The sequence below is a fragment of the Hyaena hyaena genome, unplaced genomic scaffold (genome assembly GCF_003009895.1).
Source record: "Hyaena hyaena isolate Hyena2069 unplaced genomic scaffold, ASM300989v1 scaffold_38, whole genome shotgun sequence".
Lineage (NCBI taxonomy): Eukaryota > Metazoa > Chordata > Mammalia > Carnivora > Hyaenidae > Hyaena > Hyaena hyaena.
In genome coordinates, this window is record NW_024080670.1 from 2,135,466 (window position 1) to 2,160,578 (window position 25,113).

Below are 25,113 nucleotides of genomic sequence, written 5' to 3' on the forward strand. Positions count from 1 at the left end.
AAAATGCCAGGCTGACACAGGGGCCCACATCTGGATTCCCTGGTTTATTTTTTTTTTTTTGCTGGAGAGATGGTCCGATCCTTTCAGATTAACAGGGTCGCCGGTCAAAGGTGGCTTTGGCGGCCCTTAAATCAGCACAAAGGTTGGTCTAAGAAGAGCACGACTGACTACACACACACATCCTCTCTCTGCAGAAATAAAGAAACAAAAGACTAATGTATCTTTTTTTAATTGTCATTTTACATCTCCACAGTGCAGGCACGCCCCCCTTCCCTTCCATGCCCACTTCCACAGGCTGCAGGGGAGCCGGGAACAAAGCTGGGGGCTGGCACCCCCACCAGGCTGCCAGCCGGGGAGAACAAGTCACAATTACAAATTATCACAACAATTAGCGCCTGTACTTGGGAGATGGGCAAACGAGGAGGCCCAGCTCCTCATTGTCAACCGGTCTATTTGGCAGTGACCTTGCTCTGGAGGCGATGATATTCCCTCAGCCTGTAAACCAGATTCAAAACAAAGAAAAATGTAAATTAACAATAACAACATGCACTCGGTTCAATTAATTCAGGCCCAACCCGGGCGGGGGGCAGCTGCTTGTTAAGATGTGTGTGAAGTTGTCTTTTTTCTCCCACTCCTGCCCTGGCCCCTCCTGCCCTCCAATCAGATAATGTAATTAATTTATCTTTGGAGGAAAACATTGCTTGGCATTGTTGAAGACAAAGCATTTAACTGGCAATGGAAGAGATGAAGAGGCCATTATGAAAACCCGATGTGTTTGGAGCCACTGAAAAGGATTTATAGTCATAAAATACAGAGGGCGAGGGAGGCGGGGCGGCGGAGGTGATTGCGGGAGCTGAGAGCGCCCGGGAAGGTCAGGCTGGATTCAACGTCTCCCTCCATCTCGGCACCAGGGACAAGAGCCTGGCTTTGGGAGAAAATGGTGGCTCTGTGCCCAGCCCGAGAGAAGGAAGTCGGTGGCTAGGAACCCGGGGCTGGACCGACACACCTTCTGGACTCAGCTCGGTGACGTCCTAGCTGTGTGACTGCGGGCAGGTTACTTAACCACTCTGGGCCTGTTTCTGGAGTTGCGACTTTGTGTAAGAATTAACTGAGACTAGTTAGGAGGGTGCCTGGGAGTGGCTTAGTGTATGGTGACCGTTGGTAATAAATGACCCTGTTTGCCCTTGTGCACATGCCTCCTCCCCCGACACCCCCGGGGCGGAGCACATGGTACCAGTTGCTGTGCTCGTCCCACAGGCCAGGGTCTGGGCTGAGGACTTGATTTCTGAGGACTCCTACAAAACGCCACGCCTGTGAGGTGGTGGCCATGGTCAATGAGGCCACATGCTTCCTGGTGGTTCTGGAAGGGGTCTGAGACCATACCGCAAAGCCAGGATTTGAACCCAGGCCTGAGTGTCTTCAGATGACACATGCCACGGGGATCCATGTGGCCCCGGGTAGTTTCCAGTTATACCTGAAGCTTGGGTCTGCAGACGTGTAGGCACCGGGTGCCTTCTGGTCTGGTGACTTTCTGAGGGTCCTTTCCAAACCTCTCTGTCATTTCCCTTCTAACCCACCCAGGCAAGGGGCTCCCAGTGGAGTCCTTCTTTCAGCTGGAGAGGGTGGGGGTGATGTCAGAGGCAACGGGCAGCCCCCAGAAACATGGAACCCAGGTACCCAGGACCCTCTGTGGCTCTTGGCTGTGCCCAAAGCAGGCACTTGAAGATGCAGTAGCAGAGGGACAGGAAGGTGGGGCTTGTCTAGGGCAGGGCAGCTGAGGTCCCATTAACGCCTGATGCCCACACCTGGGGGGGGGGGTGTCTGAGGACCCATCCGGGCCCAGAGCTGCTCACCTGAGGGAGTTGATATTGATGAAGCCGGTGGCATCAATTGGCTCATAGTCGCCCTGCACGTTCATGCTGCAAAGAGAGAATAGAAGCCTGTCCGCACGGCCCCAGACTTTGCTTCCCATGTCAGAGGATCTCTGGGCCCAGGTGCGGCTTGGGCTCCCAGATACCTAAGTATTTCTGCCGTGCTGGCCCAAACCTGGGCTTCTCACTGCATCTCTGTCCAATTCCAGAGCCCTACTGTGGGCCAGGGGCTGTGGCTGGGGCTGGTGAGCGGGGCACCTCATCCCTGCTCCATGGATGGGCAGGGAGGGTCCCCGCTCAGCCAGCCCCAGCCTGGTGCAATCCTCCCATGAACCAGAGAACTGGCCCAGCCAGCTCTGCCTTCAGGGCTGTGGTGGCAGGACACTGCGAGGAGCCTCCCACGACAGCTCATGGCATCCCGTGGCCCGAAGGCCCGGGTGTGGACGTGGGTCAGCCTCGGATTTGTGGCGGCGCCTCTCAAGCTCTTGGTGCAGGAAGGCTGCCAGCAAGACCTTGTCTAATCCATCCACAAACCTGACGCCTGCCCCAGGCCAGCTGGCCGCGAAAAGCACCTGGTCAAGCACTGCTGTTCCCAGTGTCCGCCCCCCCCCCCCCCACCAGTGCCATCTTCCAGGTTCGACAGGCTTCAGCTCTGGGGCTGTTTTCCCTTTGCTAGCCTCCCAAACCCTTCCCAACCACAGTCCTGCAGGCTGGGGGGAGGTACGTTCTAGCTGTCACCCCTTCCCCGCCACAGAGCTTGGGGCAAATACTCCTGTTCTTTGAACTCCAGGCTTTTACTGGCCAAACGGGGCTCTCGGTGTTATTACTCGGCTCTGCGCGAAATGATGTAGCTGGCCCCTGGCAAGCACTCGCTGCTACTGTATCATTCATTCCCTCCTTCATTTATTCAGGTATGTTTTGGGCCCCTAGGACCCACAGGTGCCAAGGAAAGAACAGGGCCCACGGTGTGTGGGGTGGGGAGGGGTCGGGGTGGCAGACGTAAGCAATCAATCGCCCATCTGCCTTCCTTAATCACGACTTCGAGAAGCTCTTCGGGGACAAGTTCAGGCGCTGTGGACTCACATCTGTCCCCACGGAGCCACCACAAGCCTCTGGTGGGGAGAGGTCCCTCCTCTGTTTCTCACGCGTCCTGCTCTGAATCAGCCCCTTGTCTTCCTGTCTCCAGAGCTCTGGCCTCAGGACAAAGCAGTCTCAAGGTTCTCAATGACAAGGGGACGGCCTGTCCCCTCAGGAGCCCTCTCTGGGAGAGGTGAGCTTGCGAAGGATGGGGGCAGAGGAGAATCTGCCAGTTTTTTGTTTTTTTTTCCCCCGCCCTAAGGCTGCGCCTCTGGCTGGCTCTTTGTGGGCCGTGGACCTTTCACAACAGGAACTGGGGTCTCTGGGCTCCACTGCCCAGCAACTTGTCTAGGACCCGGGCCCGACCTTCACTGTGCCCTTGCCCTGACCTTCATGGGGCTGTGAAGTTGCCCATGAACTCCCACCCCTCCCTCCCTCCCTCCTCACCTCCGCTGGCCCCTCCAGGTCTCAGGTGGCCGAAGCCACCTGGAGCTGAACAGCAAGTTCCCTGGAAGGGGGAAGATGAGAGACTTCCGGGGGTGGGGGGAGGGGAAGGGGAAGGGGGGAGGCTCCCTCTTGGCACCCCCCCTTCCCCAACTGGGTGGAGAAAAAGCTGGACCAAACTCAAGCATCAGCCTCCATAGATCCCTGTTACAGACCTTGCTCTGGATGATAAATGTAGCTCCCCCCCCGCCCCCGACACACACACAAAGTGTGAAATACACTCCCATCCACCCCTTTCAGAAGGACCCCTGTGCGCACCCACGGAGAAGCCAGGGCTCAGGGCCCCTCCACGCGCGGCTGCCTTTTCAACACCGTCTTGATACACGTGTCAAAACAAACTTTCCCTGCTCCCATCCCCCGGTCCCCGCTCCCCTCCCCCGTGGGCCCGTCCAGCCCGCCCCAGCAGCCCCTGCAGAGGGAGGCCCACGTCCAGGGACCGACTCTTCCCGCAAGGCTGCCGAGGAGTCCGAGAGGTGTTTCTCAGGAGCTGGAAAACCTCTTTTTAAAATTGTGGTTTGGGGTGGGGTGGGGGGGGCGGTGGCGGTGGCAAAAGAGTTTACAATGATTTTTTTTTTTTTTTACCTCCCCTGACGGTCTCCAGAAAACCTCTGTGCTTTTATTTTTGTTCATTCGAGTGGCTCTGACCTGCTCTATAATTACGTTACTTTCTACCTACTGCGCCTCTGCATTTCTAGCCCTGCTGCCTCTCACAGCTCCCTCGCTGGTCCCTGTGACGCTGTCATTCAAGGGCTTTCAAGTCAGCGATGTAGAAATCAAAAAGAAAGGGGAAATGGTCGGAGACACAGTGAGAATAAATGTGCCTGCTTTTCTCTCTTTTTTTCCCTTCCCCTTTTTACTTTCTTCATTTAATCTCCCTGAGTGAGGCTGTAAGGCTTAATGAAGGGTTGGGCAGATTATTAGAGGCTGTTGATTCGGAGGGGGAGGGAAGAAAGAGCCAGAGAGAGAAAGAGAGAAGATAATTTGACATTTACCCCGACTGATCTAAACTGATTCGGTTATATTTATGGCTTATAAAGTGTTTAGAAGGATGGAAGGGGGGAGACGCTCCACACGGCGAGGAGAAGGGAAAGAGAAAAATAATATTGACTGCCAAACAGAACGCGCGCGCTAATTCCCAACAGGCCTCCGCAGGGGCCGATCTGGGCCTGGGATTTGAGTTGGGGGGGGGGGCTGTCTGTCCCCACCTCTGGTTTGGCCAGGTGACCTCCAAAGGGGATGCCTTGATCCTTGGTGAAGGCCATGGTCTCATGCACAAGTGCAGGTGCAGCTCAAAGGCCAAGGCTGTCTTTTTGACCTGGGCTACACAGCCCGTCCTGGGTCCTTGTCAGCACCCTCGGCTTGGCCTCAAGATCCCTCAAGGCCCCTCAAGGCTCCCTTCCTGTCTCAGTCCGATCCCAGCCAGCAGCCGGCTTCCTCCTGGCTTCGGAAAACATCGAGTTGTCCACCACTCTCCACTGTCTTCAACCCAATTTCTCCTCTACCCTAGACTCGTGTGTCCAAGGGTCGACCGGGTACTCTCCCGCTCAGTCTCAAAGAGGACTCACCCTCAAGGTGTCTGAATCCACATGCACGATCTTTCCTCAAGAATTCTCTCAACTCAGGAAATGCCACCAAAGTGCGCCCAGCTGTTCATGTCAGGTGATTCCATACCTCTCCATTTCCCTGCACATCCAAGCCCTTTCAATTCTACCTCTCTCTCTTTTTAAAAGTTTATTTATTTATTCTGAGAGGAAAGATAGTGCATGTGGCAGAAGAGAGAGAGAGAGAGAGAGAGAGAGAGAGAGAGAGAGAGAATCCCAAGCAGGCTCTGCACTATCACCACAGAGCCTGACACAGAGCTCAGTCTCATGAACCTCGAGATCACGACCTGAGCTGAAGTCAAGAGTCAGATGCTCAACCAACTGAGCCACCCAGGTGCCCCTCGATTCTACCTCTTCACCATCTGTCACATCCTTCTGCTTTCCTCTGGCTCCAGGACCATCAGCCTGGCCCCAGCCACCAGCAAGTCCCATGGGGTGCTGTTCCGTTCCCCCTTGCTCACTTCCAACTCACCCAAATCCGTTCTCTGGGGCAGCCAGAAGGAACCTTGGAAAACCAAGATCTGATGGGTCCTTCCCTTTAAGATCCTGGTCCGGGAGCCCCATGCTCTAATCCTTTGCTCCTGGGGTTCTGGTAGTGCCTGGAATGTTCTAGGCTCTTCTGAGGCCCAGAACCTCCCTGGAAACTCCCCTGCTCCCTCTCCATCTGGTTAGCTCCTGTCTTTTGGAGGCCAGCTCCAAGGTGACTTCCTCAGGGAAGTTTCTCCACACCTGTCACTCTATCCAGAGTACCTTGCACCTCTGCACAGCCTGACGCCCCCTTTTCCGCATTCTTCTTTCAAGTGATCCCTGGACAGGTGCCTTTCTCCCCATCTAGCTTGTAAGGACCCTGAGAGCAGAGGTAGCGTCCATTCTCTTTGGGACTGTCTCCTCCATGTCCTGTACGTGCTCATCTTTGTTGAGGAAGCTGCTCAGAAGGGACCCTGGCCGTGGGGGGTCTCTTCCCCAGCTGGGGCAAGCGTGGAGGCACCTACCTCACCAGCTCCTCATTGTAGAGGGACAGCGGGGACTCCCGGCTGAGGATGTACACTTGGCCCTTGAAGACAGACACCTGCACTTTCCCTTCCACGCGCTCCTGGGACTTGGCGATGCAGTGGCGGACAAACTCACACTCAGGGCTGTGCCAGAAGCCTGCAGGGAGGAACGGGGGAGGGTGCTGGGGGGGCCACCGCGCTGGAGAGCCGCATGGCTCGGCCCGTCATGGCGGCCCTTGGCGTGTGGGCCTGCCCTGTTGGCTGCTGAGTCTCGGCAGGGCACACACTTGTGGCGTAAGCCCATGTGCCTGGCCTGTGGCTTTGCGGGTCTCTTGTGGGGACGGAGGTGCCCTTGCAATGATCAGGAGGGGCGGGGCTAACCCTCTGCCTCATGCCAGACATGCGGGGAGCGCGACGGGCCAGGCACTGGGGACACAGCGGTGAAGGGACGCTGCTGCTGGCCCCCTGGGAGCTCAGTGTTCTGAGGACAGCGGACAGCGGCTGGGCGGGAGGCCCCCAGTAAGACTCATGTGTGTGTGTGACCCCAGGCTGAGCACCGGAAGGGCCCAGCAGGGGCAGCCGGGTGGTGCTTGGGGTTCAGAAAGGCCACGCGTGTGTGGCCTTCACCTCTCTGACTAGGTTTCCCCATCTCTTGGGTTGGGATGACACAGCATCCCCTCCCAGGACTAGGGGGCTCATTGTGTGTGACGTCCACACACTGGCGTCCTGGCCAAGAACCAAGATGCCCCCCTCCCCCATTCCCTGGATGTCAGTAACCTGTCTACAAACTGCTAATATTTTCATACGCAAATATTTTTATGAATGAAGCATAGGCATTGCCAAGTTCACCTCTTTGAATTGGCATCAACAGCCCTATGAGAAAAACTCTCAGCCTCTCTCTTCTCTGGGTGAGCAAGTAAGGCTCAGGGGAGTTGAGGTTTCTCAGGGTCACACACCAGCTATGGTGAGGGGCCTGCGTCTGTCCTTAGTCCCCAAGTTATAACAGCTTCGTTTCATGATAACCTTGGAATTTTCCCATCCGAGGATGGACGTCCATCAGCACACGAGGTGCCTAAGAGATGTGCTACCTCCCCCTCTTCCACACTCTGGCACCCAGAGCCCTAAGGCCAGGAAAGGCGATGTGCTCTGGTGTGCTCTGTCCCCAGGCTGTCCCGGGGCGTCCCCAGGCATCCCCAGGGTGGTATCTCAGCACCAACAGGCTCAGACCTGCAGACAGCCATCTCCTCGCAGTCTTTGTGGAGGGTGGGGGCCCCACAGCCAGGGCTGGGGGAGGGACAGCTCAGGGGTAGGGTTTCTCTGAAACGGAGCTGGGAAGGTGAGCCCACCTGGGCAGCTGTGGGGCCAGATGGTGCGAGATCTCCTGCCCTGATAAAGGGCCAGGTCAGCCCCGGGTCTGCGGCTATTGTTGGAGGCCAGGCCTCCAGGGGGGCACCTGGGAGGCTGTCCGTGGGAAAGGGGAGCAGGCCTTCTCCGGGATGGGGTCCGGTGGCTCGCAGCAGTGGGGGAGGGCCAGGCAGGGAGGGAAAGAGACTGGGTCCTCGCTCTCCAGCCACCTGTCATTTGGGTCTACCTCCGCTGCACAATGACAAGCAACCCAACTTCCCTGTCCCTCGGTTTCCCTGTTTGCACAACGAGATGTTACTAACCATTCTCCAGGGGTTGTGTGGCCTCAGTGACAGGATGCGGGCCGAGCCCTAAGCATTTTAAATTCGAGATTCGAATATCCTCCGCCAGTCCTCACTGCACACGGGGAGAGAGACCCCCGCAGAGGAAGGGGCCGTCCCAGGCCACAGTGAGATCCTGAAGAGTGCTCCCGATGCTAGCCCCGAGAGAGGGGACACTGGTGGCCCCCGCCCCCTGCCCTGCCATGCCCCAGTGGCTTGGCCATCTTTCTAAGTCAGGATAATTAGATCTCTAAGCTTGCGGGCGGGAAGACAGGGAGATGGAGCCAGAGATAGGGGCCGGGGGGACCCACGTGGGAGCACCTGCCTGGGCTTTATCTCGGGATTTCCCACCTCTACCACACCGGGGTCTTGCTCTCAGATTTCTTGTCCCAGCAGACCCGGCCTAGGGCGAGGGACAGCGAGCTTGCTGTGTTGCAGGGGCGTCTCGGGGCTGGGCCGGGCCAGGCGCTGAGCTAATTGGGACGACGGCCCTCTGTTCTGAGTTGTGGATTAGACCCATTTTTCCGGTGAAGTAACTGAGGTGAGGGGAGAGGAGGTGAGCTTCTGTGCCCTGAAGGAGATGGGTCCTGAAGCTGAGGTCATGCCAGGATGACCCTGTGGGTTGGGACCAGGGTCTGTGCCTGGGGGGCAGGGGGGGGTTCTGTACAAGCCCGTAGGGAGATTTGGGGAAGGGGTGAGGCGCGGGAGATGAACAGCGGTCAGCCACCGGGGCATCTGAGAGTGGGGCGGGCTTCCTCGTGCCTCAGTCTCCCTACCTGTGCTCGGAGGAAGCCAAGTGTCACAGTGGAGTGACTCAGTGACTGAGGTATTAGGATTAGGAACTGTGAAGAGACCTGGACTGGTGCCCTATGTTTTACAGGAGGGGAAACTGAGGCTCAGGGTAGGCAGACCTGCTCAAGGTTATATAACTGGGCAGAGCAAGACCCCAGGTCCCTGCGTCTGTATTTGGAAACCATCCCAGGCATTTGTAGTTTTCAACATGCTTTGCAGTGGCCCCTCCCCTCTGCCAGCACTGTTCTAGATGCTTCACAAACGTTCACGCACTTAGTCCTCACCATGAGACAGGTACATCTATTATCCCTGCTCTTCGGATGAGGAAACTGAGGCACGGGGAGGTTGAGTAGCCTGCTTAAACCTGGGGCACCTGGGACTGCGAGTATTTATAATCCTTTGAAACCTCTTAATCGCTGTAACTCAGGGATTTGGACGGCTCAGTGGATAACACAACATGGGTTCAACCCTGGGGGTCAGGTGGAGAGGCGCTGAGCCCGCGGCCTAGGGCCAAATTGTGCCCCAGACACCAAGGAACCCCCCCCCCACGCATGCTCCGTGCACCCACCCAATTTCCCTTTTCTAAGGGCCCCAGCCCACTTTCCCTGTCCCCCCTACCCCCTGCCTCCCAGGATCTACTGGAGTGGCTGAGCCCTTGGCCTCTGAAGCTGGCCTGTCCTGGGCTCAAATCCACCACTCATCAGCCGCGAAACCTCATTCAAGTGTCTTCACCTCTATGCAGCCAAGATGGGGTAATCCCCGTGAGTGCCCAGCTCCGGGCCCCTCAGCAAGAGGTGATGCCCTTCTAGGATGAGAAGGGTGGTGGCTGGTGGCTTGCCCCTACTCGGCCTCCCCAGAGCCCCGGGTCTCAGAGCCGGCAGCCCCGGGCAGGTGCGTTCCCCCACGGGCCTGCCATGCTTAATGAGTCTCCTACTTTGTAACCAGAATCCACCTTTCAGTCCAAACCCTGCTGAGCAAGAGAGCCCGCAGGAGACAATGGTATTTAAACACCTGTCTGTACCTGGGAAGGAGGGGGACCCGGCTTCAAAGCTGCCGGATACAATGGGAGGGCAAAATCACCCAGCCAATAACCACCGAGTCCCCCTGAAACCCCAAGGTGAGTTGCAGCGATTAGGAGCTTTCAGAGGAAATGGAACCTCCGAGTGGAGGGGGCGGGGATGAGCGAGAGAGAGCAGCAGAGGCTCATCCAGGGTAGGGATTATTAATATTCACTTTCCCGGGGCCCCCTGACGTCCAGGGCCCCATGGATGTCGGCAGCACCCTGTCCCCTGCCACAGCTCGGAGGGGCTATTTGATGTGATTTCTCACATTAAGGAGACAGTAAATGTCACAGAGCAGGGTCAGCGAACATTTTCTGGAAAGGGCGCTGAAGAGAGTAACTATTTCAGGCTCACAGGTCATGTGGAGTTTCTCCTGACAACTACCCGACTTGCCACTGTCGCTCAGCATGGCCACTGATAACATGTCAGCCAATGTGCACGGCTGTGCCCAGAAAACTATTACGGACACTGACATTCGGATGACCTATCATTTCCACGTGACGTCAAACAGTATTATTAACTTTCTCCCCAACCATCTAAAAAATCTGAAAAACTAGGCTTCCTTCCTGGGCAAGACAAGCACGGGTGACGGGCTGGACCTGGGGACCGCTCTTCCACAAGGTGAGGGGTGGGTTTAGAGCCAGGGGGCCTGGATTCCATCTCTGAGACAACGGGTAAGGCACAGAAACCCGGGTCTCACCTGTAAAATGGGGTGAGACCCACCCATACTCCGTGCTACCATCATTCCGTGCATGTGCTAGTTACAGCTGGCTCCTGCGACGCCCAGACCTGGCGCTGAGTTCTCGGTCAAGGCAGGCTGCCCTTCGCTTGAGGCGGTTCCAGGTTCTGCCTGGAGACAGCCCGACCTGGGCCAGACCCAGCTAGGCCACCTCCGGCTGTGTTATTTTGTACAGGGCCCGTTTGCTCTGAGCCTCAGTTTCCCCGTCTGTGCGAAGAGCTGGCTGGCAGTCTCCTAGGAATGCTGAGAGGGACTCCCGGGGACGGCTGTGTCCCCACACAGTGCCTGGCACCTGGCGTGTGCTGGGCATGGCCACCCAGGGAGGACATGTGATGCTTCCCCGGCCCTGCTGACATCATGCGAATCATAGGTGGCAGAGAGGCCGGACACCTTGGTGGGGGGGGGGGCTGATACATTCCCCTCAACACTCAGTGGGCAAGGCAGCTGGAGCCCCCTTCCCTCGCTTGACCCCCTTCCACCTGTATCCTTTGGGCTCTTGCAAGGGCGGCAGTGGGTGGCATGGGACCAGAGGAGAGTGCTGTCGGCTTGGGGAGGGGAGGGCAGAAGGCTCCACGCACCCGTGTACACCAGCTCGGCGAATTTCAAGCCCAGGCTCTGTTTGATTTTGCGCACTTCGCGATCCATGGTGAAGGCCTCAATGTCTAAATGAGCGTGGTAAAGGATCGTCCCCGCTGGGGTCTCGTAGATACCTAGCCATTTTTCCAGGCAGGGGGAAAAAGAGAAAAAAAAAGAGAGAGAGAGAGAGAGAAACGCATGAAACCCAAACTGTCAGCAAATGACAAAAAAAATAATAATGACTCGTCTGACAGGAGACAAGCCGGTCGGACCCATTCACTCCCAGCTTGCCGCAAAATGCTCCCGTCATTATGCTCATGCTGGGGCCACGACAGTCCACTCTGCGGCTTGTGGAGAAAATGTCTGGATGCCCCCCTTTGAAGAGGCCTTCAGACGCTGGAAAATGACAGGGTTTCGGAGCCGCTCCCCCCTCCCTCCCAACGCGTGCCCACCGGCCCGCGGCTGAAAACCTGTAATTAAACCAACCACGGTGAAGCCCAGGGCCCCAAATACCCCTTCCTCCCTCCCACGGGGGAGCCAGGGGAGGGGACAGCTGCACGCACACACGCACACGTGTGTACATGTGTGCGCACGCGACCCTCAGCCAGCGGCTCCCTCGCGAGCCTGGACCCCTGTGGTGGTAGCACTGGCCCAGGTGGGGAAACCGAGGCTGGGAGGAGAAAGGTCCCCGACTGTGGCTCAGCGGGCGGTGGGGCCCAGACCCAGGTGGTGGTGGGAAGACCATCTTGCTCAAGCCCCCTCCCTACCCCGTCAGGCCCAGCCGCTCCATATTCTCAACAACCTGCTTGGACCGGATGGTCTCTGCGGGGACACCGAGGCACCGGACCCCGTGCTGAGCACGGTCAGGGAGAAAGGTCTGATTCGCAGTCCCGCATGAGACGTGAGGGACACCGAGGCACGACTGCGCACGCGCACACACTCAGACCCTCTCTTGAGCCAGCAGCGCGGCCTCTCGGATGAAGTTCAGGGCAGCGCGTTGAGCCGACCACGGACAAACCCGCCCTGAGTCTGCTGTTCCCACGCGGGTGCAGTAAGTGTTCCCATCCCTTCCTCTCTGCCCACCGCGGAACATTCCTGTGTTCACGGGGCACGTTTTGAGTCAGCCTGAAAACGTACCACTGTCTTTCCACGCGGGCTCTGCCCTAAAACACAGAAAGGATCTGCACCCCCGTGTTCACGGCCACGTCGTTCACAACGGCCAGAAAGGCAGAAGCAACGCGAGCCCTTCCACGTTTAGCCGAGCGGCCAAACAAAACGTGGCAAGTGCGCTCCGTAGAATATTATTCGGCCTGGAAGGGGGGGAGGTGCCGATGTAGGATGCAGTGGGGACACCCTGGGAGGCCAGCGCGCCAAGCGAAATAAGCCACAGGCTCAGGAGGACAAATACCACAAGGTTCTGCTCACACGAGGCCCCTAGAGTCCTCAAGTTCATAGGACGCAGAAGGGTGGGCGCCAGGGGCCAGGGCAGCAGGGGAGGGGGTCAGGAGTTGTTTACAGGGTGAGGACTCTCCTTTTCCGGGAAGGAGAAAAGGATGCTAGGGGTAGACCGTGGGGAGACTGCATGACAATGTGAATGTCCTTACCGCCACCAGACTGTAGGCTCGATAACGGTGAAAGTGGTACCTGTGATGCGTATTTTACCTCAATTAAAAAAAAAATGTTTTAAAAAGCCTCCCCTTCCCCCAATTCAGAAAGGAGGTGGTTTTCAACCCTGGAACCTGAAGGGGACAAGGACGCAGCTGAGCGTGCTGTCACCAGCCAGAAACGCCCTCCTCTGAGAACCTCCTCTGAGAACCTGCTCGAACCTTGTTCGATCTTTCCATCTGAGAGTCGCAGAAATTCCCTGGGCAAGGACCAGCCCTTTCGGATCACCAGTGCCATTGTCCTGACTTTGAGCTGCAAAACCATTGGTCAAATGGTCTTTTGCACAAGTCCAGCCTATAGAATACATAGCCCAGGCCCTGTGGGGGTGAGCAGAGGCCCCTCGGGAAACACTGGGATCCACCAAGAAGTCCTTAAAATGCCAGCTTGGGCCAACACCACTTTTACAGAGAGCAGGCTAAAGCCCGGGGAGGGAGTGAGGGTGGGGGAATAGCCTCCCCAGCAGGAAAACAGCAACAGCCCAAGTTCACGCACCAGCCCCAAGCCCTGGAGTCCCGGGGATTGTTCAGACCCTCACTCGGCCTCACGGTCACTCTGGCAAACACGGTTCACATGGGCTCCATCATCCATGGCCACAAACCAGAAAGGGTAGAAGGGCGGGTGGAGGTGGGGGCGGATGGATGGCTGAGAAAAGCCAAGAGCATGAGAACGGGAAGCTGCAGAAAACCTACGAGAACTTAGCACAGAAGTTGAGGCAGGAAGGTACCACACACCAGTGGCTCCCAATGGCCCCCAGGGCCACGGAAAAAGACCTGCCTGATTAAGCCATCTGTTTACAAAGACACATGTGGAACACTTAGAAATGCCTGTCTCCAGGGGCGCCTGTGTGGCTCAGTCCGTTAAGTGTCCAACTTAAAAAAAAATTTTTTTAATGTTTATTTTTGATAGAGGAAGAAAGACAGAGTGCAAGCAGGGGAGGGGCAGAGAAAGAGGGAGACAGAGGCTCCAGGCTCCCAGCTGTCAGCACAGAGCCTGATGCGGGGCTCGAGCCCACGAACCGTGAGATCATGACCCGAGCCAAAGTTGTATGCTTAACCAACTGAGCCACCCAGGCGCCCTAGTGTCCAACTCTTAATTTCGGCTTGGGTCATGATCTCATGGTTGTGGGATCAACAACCCCATCCCTCACTGGGCCCCTCACTGAGCATGGAGCCTGCCTGGGAGTCTCTCTCTACCCTTCCCCCACTCACACACTCTCCACCCCCCCCGAAGAAATAAATAAACAACAATAACAAAGTCTGCCTCCAGAATGGTGGAGATGGCTACAATATTAAAGGGGCAAGTTTTCAACTACCCTAGAAACTTTATCATTGGGAATACGGTAATTTTCCAAGAGCTACCTAAAGTGAGATACTGACCAAGGCTTTTACTGGTCTTTCATCCCGGTGCGTGCTCAGATCTTGGTATCTACTGAATTGCAAACAGGCCTTCTAATTATTGGTTTTGCTGCCTCTTGGAAAAACCCAGAAGCTTTCAAAGACCACCTATACGTTGGCACAGCCAGTCTCGACAGTGCTGACCTGGGCGGGCCAATAGCTCAAACTCTCTTCCTTTCCAGCTTCCGGGGGCGGGGGGGGTGCGGCGGGGAACGTGATTCCTCCTTGGTTTCTGTCCGGCTGGGCCAGGCATGGGACCAGAAGTGCCGTGGAAATGATACCTTCACGGAGTTCCCAGCTCAGCTTTGCTGGGTGACCTTGGCCAGCCTCAGTTGTCCCTCTGGGCCCCCCGGCAAACTGCTCTTCATTCTAACTTCTACGGAGACCTACCCGGAAGGTAAGTATCCAGCCAGCATGAGCTATGACCTGGCCCAGGGCCATCTGCTGCTGGCCCATGATAGCTGTTTTCCAGGAAGGGAGCTGGGCATGTCTGGTGGCCAGGACTGCCCGACCCCTGTGCCCGACAGCCGCAGGAAGCACGGCCCTGGCGCACCCCTGCACAATTAATACTCCTGCTCTTTCTTGGAGGTGTTAAAGTTAATTGTGACATATCAAAAAGCTGTTTTCAGGTGTGTGTGTGTGTGTGTGTGTGTGTGTGTATGTGTGTGTGTGTGTGTGTGAGAGAGAGAGAGAGAGAGAGAGAGAGCATTTGAAAGATCTTCCCTCTCCTCTCCACAGGGGTAGGGGGTACAGATGATTTCTGTGTATTCCTTCTGGGAAAAAAAATGACTTAAAAAAAAAAAACAGTGACAGAAACCTGATGCTAAAAGACTATGGATTTGGGGCTTTTGACAGTCGGCATACAAACCACTGCGCAGAAAGAAGGAGGAAATGACAGGTGAGTCTCGCTGTCACGGGAGAAGAGACAACAGACATCTTCGCAGTGACACGCACAGCGGCTCCAAGTGTCTATTTTCATCTCCCCGTGTTTACAGGAAAAAGACAGAGGTGTCAGCGGCTCTCTGCCGAGCAGCCTCAATCACACCATAATTACTGCCAAGGCGGGGTGGTGGGGAAAAGGGCAAGGATCTAGGGGAGGTTGGAGGGGGGAGAGTGGACCAAGGAGGAAGAGGGGTTGCTGCGGCCTCTCCTTCTCTGTTCCTGAGGCTGCCAGGTTCACCGGACCGCATGGTTTGGTAGAACAGAGTGAGACCCACCGGGCAGCTGGGGTCTGGTGGGGGAGGTGAGGGATCAGGGCACCTGGACCAGAGGCTCTGGTCCTTTGGGAAAGCAGTGTTCAGAGGGAGAGATTTGGAAAGGCCCAGGGAAGGGAGGTTGGCTGGAGCCCAAGGGCTCCCCTCTTAGGTACCAGGGCCAAGGATGGAGGCGGTTGCCATGGTGATGGGGAGGCACATCACGGTGGGTCTCCAGCCATCCTCTATGGTCCTGGTGCCCTGCAGACCCCAGCCTGGTGGGCAGGGTGGACCTCTGAGGGTACAGACATCTTTGTTGCATAGCTTTCTCTCTCTCTCTCTCTTTCTCCTCTCCATCTGGAACATTCCATCTGAGCGGAGCCTCTGGGAGGCCTGGACAGGTGGGCAGGCAGGTGGGTAAGTGGGCGGGCAGCCCTTGTTTCTTCTTAGCCAGAAAGTGGCGGAGGCAGGAGGAAGTGAGATAGGAGGGGAGAGTGGGAGAGAGATGACACGGCGGAGGAGAGACGGCCAGCCAGGAGAGGGAAGAGGAGAAGCAGGCAATGAGGAGGGGAGGGAGGGAGTCAGCAGGCAGAAGAGGCAGCAGCAGGCAGAGGTGAGCCAGGGAGGGAGGTGGCTGGCGAAGGAGGGAGAAGGTGAGCGGGACAGGCCCTGGCGCTTCCCCGCTTCCCCCTGCCTGCCCTGCCCCCCTTCTCCTCCCCACTGATTTCATTTACTTCACTTAATTAGCCCCCCTCCAGAGTTAAAAAGATAATGTGATAATGACAACGTGAACAGCCACAACGTGAACAGCCACAATACAGCAAAAGCTACTCCATCTGCATCTTCCGCAGCTCCCTGCCCTCTGACCCCATGACCACCCCAGGCTCCAGGCACAAGCACTGCCTAACTCCCTACCCCCCCCCCAAAAAAGGAAACCAAGCCCTTAAACGAATTTCAATTATGAGCTTTGTAAAATCAATACAAACGATGTTTCCCCCTTGTACACGGAGCTAAGGACGATGGTGTCTTCCTGCTCTGCCCTCAGTATCACTGACAATTAACAGCTTCACCCATTACTGCGGACTTAATGAAAACCTTGCCGTGTGGACATTCCCAGGACCCTCGTGGACTCCCCCTGCTCGTTCAGCCTCTCGACGAATTACTCAGTGGAGATGTAAGAACAGCACACCGCCCGAAAAATCAGGAAGCAGCTTTCTTCTCTCACCTCTCCGATCCAAATAAGAAAACAGGCAAATTACAACTTCCAGGGGGGTAAGATCACCCAGGCCGGCCCCACCTTTGACAAGCTGGGGCCACAGAGAGGGAAAGCCCCTTGCTAAGGTCCCACAGCATGTTCTTGGGAGTCAGAAGGCGGACTGTCTATCCCAAAGACTGTACAGCTCTCAGGCTCCATTCTCTGCCTTTAGGGACAGCTCCCCACAGACACAGAGGACCTGGGTACAGTGAGTGCAGGCTGTGTTCCGGGAACCTTGTCCTCCTCGGTGGGGGGTTAGAAGCCAAGGGAGTCGGAACTGAGTGCTAATCTCAAGGCTCTGAATTTCAGGGGTGATGACTCCCCCCCGCCCCACCCCCCCGCTGCTGGGTAAAGGGTAGTGACCCACCACTCAGAGCTCTCTCTGTATTTGATCCACTCAGAGCTCTCTCTGTATTTGATCCACATAACAACCCGCTTCACACATAAAGAAGCCGAGGCTCAGAAGGCTAAGTTGCTTTCCCAGTGGTGATGGAGCCAAGATGGCGACTCAAGCTTTCTACCAAAGGCCAGCCCTCCACTGTGCCTCCCCCAGCTTGCAGGGGCTCAGCCCCCATCAGACCTAACAGGCCACCTGGGGTGCTCCCTCATTTCTTTACTAATCCCCCAGAATGTTCCTACTTCCACATCTACCAGCTGAAGCCCATTCTCCTGCCACCTTCTCCGGATCCGTCCACGCCTTTATTACTACCTCCTTCAAGTTTCCTGGACTCTCCCTACCTGGCGGGACGCCATCTCGCGGAGTGACCTCAGCCCAGTTCGGGGAGAAGGCGGTTCGTTCTCACCGCAAGTGCCAGTCCCGACTGGCTGGTGTCACTCTCTGGAGCACTGAGACACATCCGCAATCAATTAGCGGTGGCGCGGGAAGGCCGTGGCAGTGTGTGCCACAGGGGACGCCTCCCACGGGCTGCCTTTGACCTTTCAGCATGCCCCAGGGGCCGCTGCCATTTGTGGGGCAGCAGATTCCGCCATCAAACACAGCCGGAACCTGGACTCTCCCCCCCGCCGCCGCCCAGAGTTTTGGCTCTTAGCCTCGACTCCGTGCCTCTCTGGGTCTGGGCATCAGCCCTGGCCTTGGCCCCCCCCTTCTGTACAATGAAGGTGCTGCTCTGTGGCTCTCCAAGCTCCCCCTGGGTCTGCCTTGCGCGCTTTACGTTGTGCTGTGGCTCCCAAAGGCAGACGGAGACAAAGGGGCATTTAATTAGACGTTAATACAGGTAAGAGACAAAGAGAAGTGAGGATGAACGGGAGCAGCTAATTAGAAATACTGCTCTGACAAGGCCTTCCCTGAGCCTTTCAATTAGGTTGCTTCTCGAAGAAAAAAAAATCACGGCAAAGAGGAAAAGCAGCCACTTGACTTCCCTCTGCCCCACACCTTTGGAGACAAATCCACACAGGTCACAGGGGAAAAGATCCAACCTCCACCCCCGTGCCTACTACCTCACACGTGGGGAAACTGGGGGGCAGAGTTGACAAGTCAGGGGTCACCGGGCAAGGCAGGGCCAGCTTGAGTGCGAGCTCACACCCAGCCTCCTGGACCAGCACGCTGTCCTGACGGCTGAAAACTGCGAACCTTCGTAAACATGCCCTACGGGACATCCCTTGGCCCCGTCGCATCGGGTTGTGTTATCTTTTTAAATGGACCCTAAGCAGGGGCGCCTGGGTGACTCCGTCGGTTAAGCGTCCGACTCTTGGCTTCGGCTCAGGTCATGATCTCAGGCTTGGTGGGTTCAAGCCCCGCGTCGCGCTCTGTGCTGGCGGTGTGGGGCCTGCTTGAGATTCTCTCTTCCCCCCACCCCCCGGCTCTGTCTGCCCCTCCCCCACTCACACCCATGTGCTTTCTCTGTCTCTGTCTCTCTCTCAAAATAAGTAAATAAACTTAAAAAGATAACATAAGATAAAATGAACCTAAGCAAAGTGCGCTGAACATGTGTCGAAATGGGGGACCCCCAAGCTCACCACCAGTCTTTAAAAAAAATCAGGGGCTCAATTTGGGGGTTCTAACTGCTGCAAGATTGCCCCCCTCCTTCTTAAAGGTCCCTGAGGAGGCAGCATTGCTTTACATCACACGTTGGCAGATGTGAAGGGGTTTGAGATCCCCTTGTATGGGGAAACTGAGTCCCTGGGCGGGGGAGGGGCGGGTGTGGCCTGGGGACCGATGTGGTCTCATGACCCTGTGAGTGATGGCCGGAAGAATCACAGGGCTCCGCTTACCAAAGAGAAGATGCAGGCACCTGCTTGGTTGGGACCAACCCGTCTTCACTCCTGGTCCAGCCAAAGGTGGCTATGGGCCTGGCATCCTCGCTAAGCGTCAGCGGCTCCAAACCCAGGCGCAGCCCACCCCCCCTCTCCCCGCCATGACCGGCGCAGCCCACAGCGCCCACCCCTGGCAGAATTCCTGCCCTACTGGGCTGGCGGCCTCCTCAAAGAAGCCTTAATGACTGTGAAATCGGCCCTGCTTGGTCTGCCTCCGAACCTGGCCCAGCACCCCCTCCCCCAACCCCCACTGCAGGGCACAGGAAAGCTTGACTTCCAGGCCTGTCCCCAGCCTGCCCTCTCCTCTGAGCCCCTCCTGGACCCCCAGCTTCCTCCCCACTCTTGGGATAGTGCTTCTCATAACGCCCTTGGGACTCAGTGACAAATGGCCCGCTGTCCCCGCTTCACGGGGATAGAAACGGAGTCTGGTGGGAGAAGGAACTTGCCCGAAGTCACCCGTGTGGTACGGCGGTAGTGACACCCTGATGGGACGGGGATCTGGGGGGCTTCTGGGGTCTCTGGGAGCTGGGACGTGCCCCCGAGGGTGGAGGGCAGACTCACCTCGGGACTTCATCCCGATGAAGCGGTTCTCCACGATGTCGATGCGGCCCACGCCGTGCTTGCCCCTGTGGGGAGAATGGGTTTTTTAAAACGGGGTGCGGCCGCCGCCAGCGTTGGAGTCAAGATGCTGCCCACTCAGCAGGGCTCTCGGCTGCAGGGTGCCAGAGCCACAAGCGGGGTGTTGGGCACCATCCCAAGATCCAGGACATAAAGGGCATCTGAGCCAGGTCCCCTGCTTCCACCGTCCATTGTACAGGTGGGGAAACCGAGACCCAGAGAGGGAAAGGGTTGCCTGGGTCACGCGGTCGAGTGTGCAGCTTCCGTGACCTCTGTCCTGAGCCCTCGGGTGGCACCAGCCCTACTCACTGCTCATCCTTCCTTCTGTCCTGCTCTCGGATCTGCTGGAGGCCCCAGAAGCTCAACCAGGACACCCCAGGCCTCCAGGCTGCGCCAAAGGCTGCCCACGGGCCCCAGGCCTGTCCTCCTCGGCCCCGAAGCCCCAGGTTGTGACCGTCAGCCACTGGGGCCTGGGCCAGTGCTCGCCCAGAGGGTGGGTTCCCAGGAGGCCGGGCACTCACGCGACTTCGTTCAGGTACATGAAGAGCTCCAGGGACGTGCGGTGGGTGATGCCGTCCTTGACGTTGGTCACCTTCACGGGGACCCCTAGGGCGGGAGGAGAGGGCAGTGCGCCCGCGGGCCGGAGCTCGAGGAGCCTGCGCCTGTCACCCCGCCCTCTCCCTCCACCCGCAACGCCTTAAATGGATGTGACAGATATGGACTCCAAATGACTCCTTGAAAAGCCCTGTGCAGGTTGGGGCCTGCTGGAGAGAGCGAAGGGGCGAGAACGCCCCCCGCAATGAAAGGGAAAATGCAATAAAAACGCGCCCCCCACCCTTCCCATTCTCTCCGTCCCTTTTGCATTTAGGGGCTGTGAAATTGGAACCAGCCCTGAACTAATTGAATTTCACGCTCCACCATTGTCTTACACCCGGGCACCTTCTGTCCCACCAGCTACCCAGGCCGCCTGGCCGAGGTGCGGAGGCGCTCGGGCCCGTGCGCGTGCACATGCGCGCGCGCGCACAAGCTCACAGCCGTCTGGCGTCGGGGGGGTGGGAGACCCCGGCCCCGCACCCAGGCCGCCTGGCCGAGGTGCGGAGGCGCTCGGGCCCGTGCGCGTGCACATGCGAGCGCACGCACACACAGGCTCACAGCCCCCTGCCGCGTCTGTCCGGTGGGCCCCCCGGGGCCCCGCACCCCAGACCACCACAAGCCATCCGCTTGCTGGGGCCTAGGGGTGCCCGCTCCAGCAGGCGTCCGTGCATTCAGAGCAGCCCGGTTTGGGGTGGCAGGAGGGAGGTGGCCGCTGCTCGGGGAGGGGAGGGCAGGGCTGAGTCAAGGCGGCGAGGGGGGGGCAGTGGGTGGGTTCGGGGTTGACTTTGAATAGCAAGGGGGCACTTTCTGGAGCGGTGTGAAATGAGCAATGAATGTATCAGGGAGCTAACAAGAAAGCTGTAACAGTGACAAAGAAAAGCCGTTCAAAGTTGGCGGATAATCCCCCGCCCATCTGCCCAACTCATTACCATGTGGCCAGCGACCGGGTGCCAATCAGCCTCAATAGCGGCTTTAGAGTCTTTATTAGCCAGCCGCCGCTTGGAGGGGCTTCCCTCAAGGCGCTGTCACCTCGCCATTCTTCACCCCCATTTCCAGGGGTTTTATAACTTGGTTGTAAATTGCTATTAAATGTAAGTCTGCCCAATAATGAACCTTAAGCCCCTCTCGCCACTGCCCGCCTCTCCCCTCTCCCTTTCTCTCCCTCCCGGCCCTATTATGGGCTTCGCAGGGGCCTTGACGGGGCCTGCCCCAGAGAGGAGCGGATGCTGCCGGAGAAAGCCTCTTAGCCTTTAAAATAGTTAATAATTAGATTAAAACTTCAAATAAATTAACTAGAGAGTGAATGGGAGTAGTCGGGGACGGCTCCTCCCGTCTGTTGTTGTTTTTTTTTTTTTTCCCTCCAGACGGTTCCCAAATCATTAAAATGGACCACGTTTCTTCTCCAGCTTAGCCCTTGGGGCTGCCCTATTTCTGGAGGAAAGGCTGCCAGGGCCTTGTGGCCGGGACCCCCCCCCCCCCCGCACCTTGCCCGCCTCCCACCCTCTCCTGGGCTCCCTGGGGTGGGAGGGAGGCTGCTGGAGGTGCTGCCTGGGGCTGTCCCGCCACCTTGTCGGAGATGATCCTCGGGGATGTCCTACAAGGGCTCCAGCTACCTTCAGGGCCATCAGACCACGGGCCCTTTGGTTCCCAAGTGGCATGAAATTCAAGTATTTGAACGGATGCCGGGGAGCAACGAAGATGCCCACCGGCTTGACCAGGCTCTCGGGAAAGGTCAGGAAGCGGCGATGACCCAAGTACGAACAGCCTCTATTTCCCACCATCTCGCTCTGCGCACCGTGCTCAGCACCTATGAGCATCATTCCCGTGGCCTATTCTCTAGGAAAGTGAGCCCGAGGCCCAGAGGGGTGAACTTGGTTGTCAAGGTCACACCAGCAGGAGCGAGGCAAGGATCTGAACCTCACCTCCCCTTCCCCAGCCTAGATCTCCGCGGTGCCCGGGGAGGGGGCCGTGTCCCTCTCCCTCTGCTCTGTTCTAGCCCAGGGAGCGACCTTGTGGATGGACTGTCTGGCCTCCTTGTCCAGGCTCAGGAGGCCCTCATGCCCCCTCGTTGGATCCTCCAGCTCCTGCCTAGCACCACCTCCAGGAAGCCTCCCTGATTTCTACAACTGCCTGGGCAGGTCCTCTCCTGGGGCGCCCTGAGCCCTCACTCTGAGCCTGGTCATGCCCTTCTCATTACCAGGCTCACCTTGCCTTCCTGTCTGTCCTCACTGCCAAGAGGTGTGTCTGGGGCCGGGCTTGAGCCTGCGCACTCAGGCCAGCAAACATGTCTCGATAGCAGCAAAGGCAAGGACACCCAACCACGGCCAGAGGGAGCGAGAGTGGTGGCAGCTTTGAGTCTGGGGTAGGGGTGCGCACAGCATCGAGCATAGGACTGGCTAAGGCTTTAGCGGTGGGGTCAGAGGGCCCCCGAGGCCATTTACTGAGCCCCTCCTTGGGGCCGGAGCCTTGTACCAGACACATCCCTTTCAGACCTCACTCTCCACCATGAACATGCCAGACGGCGGGTGCTTTCAACACCAGTTGCAAAGCTGGCAAACAACTGCTTGGGGACTGGAATGCTCTCACTTCAGAGCTGGCACCCGTGGGCCCAGGTGATGGGCCGCTGAGGGTGCTTTTCTCTCGAGCCTGGAGCCTTCCATGGACCATGCCATCTAGGGAAGTGGGGGCTGGGAACCCTGACTTCCCAGAAGACAGGAGATGATGGAGGGAGCTCATGCCCAGGCTCCTGGGCCCCAAGCGCCCACCCCCTCGAGTCCCAGCAGGCAGACACCTACCTTTCTTGAACTCGATCTCCAGGATGTCAGGGCTGTTGGGGGCTTTGGCGGGGTCCTGGGTCTTTGTGTAGAGGCCCGGAGGCGCTTGGTTCTGATAAAAGACAGAAAGAGGCTGGAGGTTGGGGTGTCCAGAGCCAAGCCGTGCCCTGCCAGTCCCTGCACCCCACCTCCTGCAGAGACCTGCACCCCTTCTCCAGAACTAGGGGGCTGCGGCCCTTGTCACTGACTGGCACGGGCCCGTGGGCCTCCCAGCCCCGCCCCCCCAGCCCGGAGCCAGCCCCCCGCTTGCCAGGGGCCCGGGAAACAAAGGGCTCAAGAAATCAGACAATTTTTCCCCTCAACTTGATCTCATCTTTTTCTTCGACGCCCCCACAGCTGGAGGTAGAATAGAATAGAATAGCAGCAGAAGAACAAGTCAGGCAAGAAAAGTGTGACTTTGGAGGAGCGGGCGGGTGGCAGCGGGCTTCCCGGGAGTGGGCGCACGCTCTCTCGCAGGCGCCGGGAATTGGGGTTTATTCTGCACTGACCGCAAAGCTAATGACTACGCGTGACCTCAGCAGGTGCTCCGGCGAGCCGAGCCGTCCCCGGGGTCCCCGAGGTTAATACTCACAGGGAGAAAAGAGAAGAGCAAAGCAAAAACCCATTTGAAAACGCATCAACCTTTATGTATATTTTTCCTTGGGTGCGTTGGAAAATGGGCCTCTCGTCTTGATGCAGCAGTCGAGGGGCTGTTGACTGCCTGGGGCTCCTGAGGCCTGGCTACCCCCCCCCCCCATTCCAGCCAAGGCTCCTTGCCACTGAGGGGAGGGGGACCTGCCTCTCAGCCTGACTGCTCTAGTCTCTCCTGGGCGCACCCCGCACCCAGCAGTTTCCGCCTGGGACACCCCGGGACACGCAGGTCCTTAAATCATTGCTTTCAGAATCCTGCAGATATTTACATGTCTCTTCCCATCTGCAGTTTCTTTCAGGTTCCCAGCAGCCCCATTTGGTGAGAAGGTCAAGTGCTATCACCCTATCTACAGATGAAGAGCTAGAGGCTGAGGAGGAATGAGGGGGGCGGGACCCTGGCTGAGACTGTGTTCTGTGCAAGCCCGAACCTGGCACAAGACGGGGAACCCTGAGGCCTTCCACAAATACGTGCCGGGTCCTCGAGTGGTGGGAAATAAATACCCTCAGAGCCAGGGGTCAAGATCTCCAGCCGGGGGTGAGGGGCTTGGGCGAGTTGCTTTGCTGCCTTGGGCCTGTTTCCCTCACCTGCAAAATGGGGAAATGATACCTGCCCTTGACCATCTTCCACCACAAATATATAGGATGGTTTTTATAATTTCTACTGGGCATGAAAATTACCCAAGAAAACGGCAGGGAGGTCAGGTGCAAATTGTGACCTGTCCCGCAGGGGGGTATGACGGCTGGAACCTCCCCCCCCCCCGCCCCCCGGTGGTGTCTGCCTCTGGGAAGAGTCTGTCCAGGGGAGGTGGCCAGCGGACGTGCCTTGGACCCCTTACCTGTGGTCACTTTGCTTCTTGGCTGTATGCCCAAGTGACCAGCCTTCCTGGCTCAACGACCCCCTTGGCACCCCTCAGTCCTGGGCAAGGGGGATGGTTGGGCTTCTAGCTCTACTTCTGAGCTCACCCAGCAGCCTGTGGTGGACCCCTCACCTCCAGATTGCTGGACAACCTAGGACCCGCTCCCTCCCCTCATCTGTTTCCATCAGTTAGGGTGGGAGTAAGGATCCAGAACTGACTTCCAAGACAGACTCAAGGAAGAAGAGGGTCCAGAAGGACCCTCAGCCTGATGCCTCCATGGACCAGATGGAAAACCTAGGCCACAGAAGTGGCTTGACCAAATCACATTGCCTGTCCCCACCCGTGTAGACTCCCTGTTCAGTGCTCTTTCCATTACTCCCTGCTCCTCCCCAGCTGCTTTAGAAACCTAAGGGCTGAGAGGGGCGCCTGGGTGGCTTAGTCGGTTAAGCGTCCGACTTTCGCTTAGGTCATGATCTCGCGGTTCGTGGGTTCGAGCCCCGCGTCGGGCTCTGTGCTGACTGCCAGCTCAGAGCCTGGAGCCTGTTTCAGTCTGTGACTCCCTCTCTCTCTGACCCTCCCCTGCTCACACTGTCTCTCTCTCTCTCCTAGAAATAAATAAAAATATTAAAAAAAAAAAAAAAGAAACCTAAAGGCTGAGAAACAGCACAAGGGATTTGGCCAGAGATGGCCACCATCATTCACTGTGGGGACAGGCTTCGTGTGGTTTCAGAGAAATGCCCAGCTCCCTGGGTCATGCCGGGCCCTGCTGACTGCCGCGTCCCTGGGCACAGACAGGCCCGATGACCAACCGTCCTGGGCCAAAAGGCAAAGTGAAGCAGGGCTTGGACCTCCAGGGGTCCAACGTGACTCTGCAGCCCCTTCCCCAAAGCCCAGGATGGGC

At 57.6% G+C, this 25,113-nt stretch overlaps 1 protein-coding gene across 1 annotated transcript in view; it reads right to left on the reverse strand.

The window, feature by feature from the left end:
* Window positions 1-213: 213 nt before the first annotated feature.
* Window positions 214-25,113, reverse strand: part of ASS1 (argininosuccinate synthase 1) — a 52,279-nt gene continuing 27,379 nt past the window's right edge. Inside the window, exons 10-16 of the mRNA XM_039229554.1 lie at window positions 22,687-22,777; window positions 19,819-19,903; window positions 19,241-19,305; window positions 10,901-11,032; window positions 6,046-6,202; window positions 1,854-1,919; window positions 214-495 (exon numbers count right to left, since the gene is read on the reverse strand). Coding sequence (XP_039085485.1) covers window positions 450-495; window positions 1,854-1,919; window positions 6,046-6,202; window positions 10,901-11,032; window positions 19,241-19,305; window positions 19,819-19,903; window positions 22,687-22,777 — 642 coding nt within the window. The 3' untranslated portion in view covers window positions 214-449. The remainder of the gene's footprint in view (window positions 496-1,853; window positions 1,920-6,045; window positions 6,203-10,900; window positions 11,033-19,240; window positions 19,306-19,818; window positions 19,904-22,686; window positions 22,778-25,113) is intronic.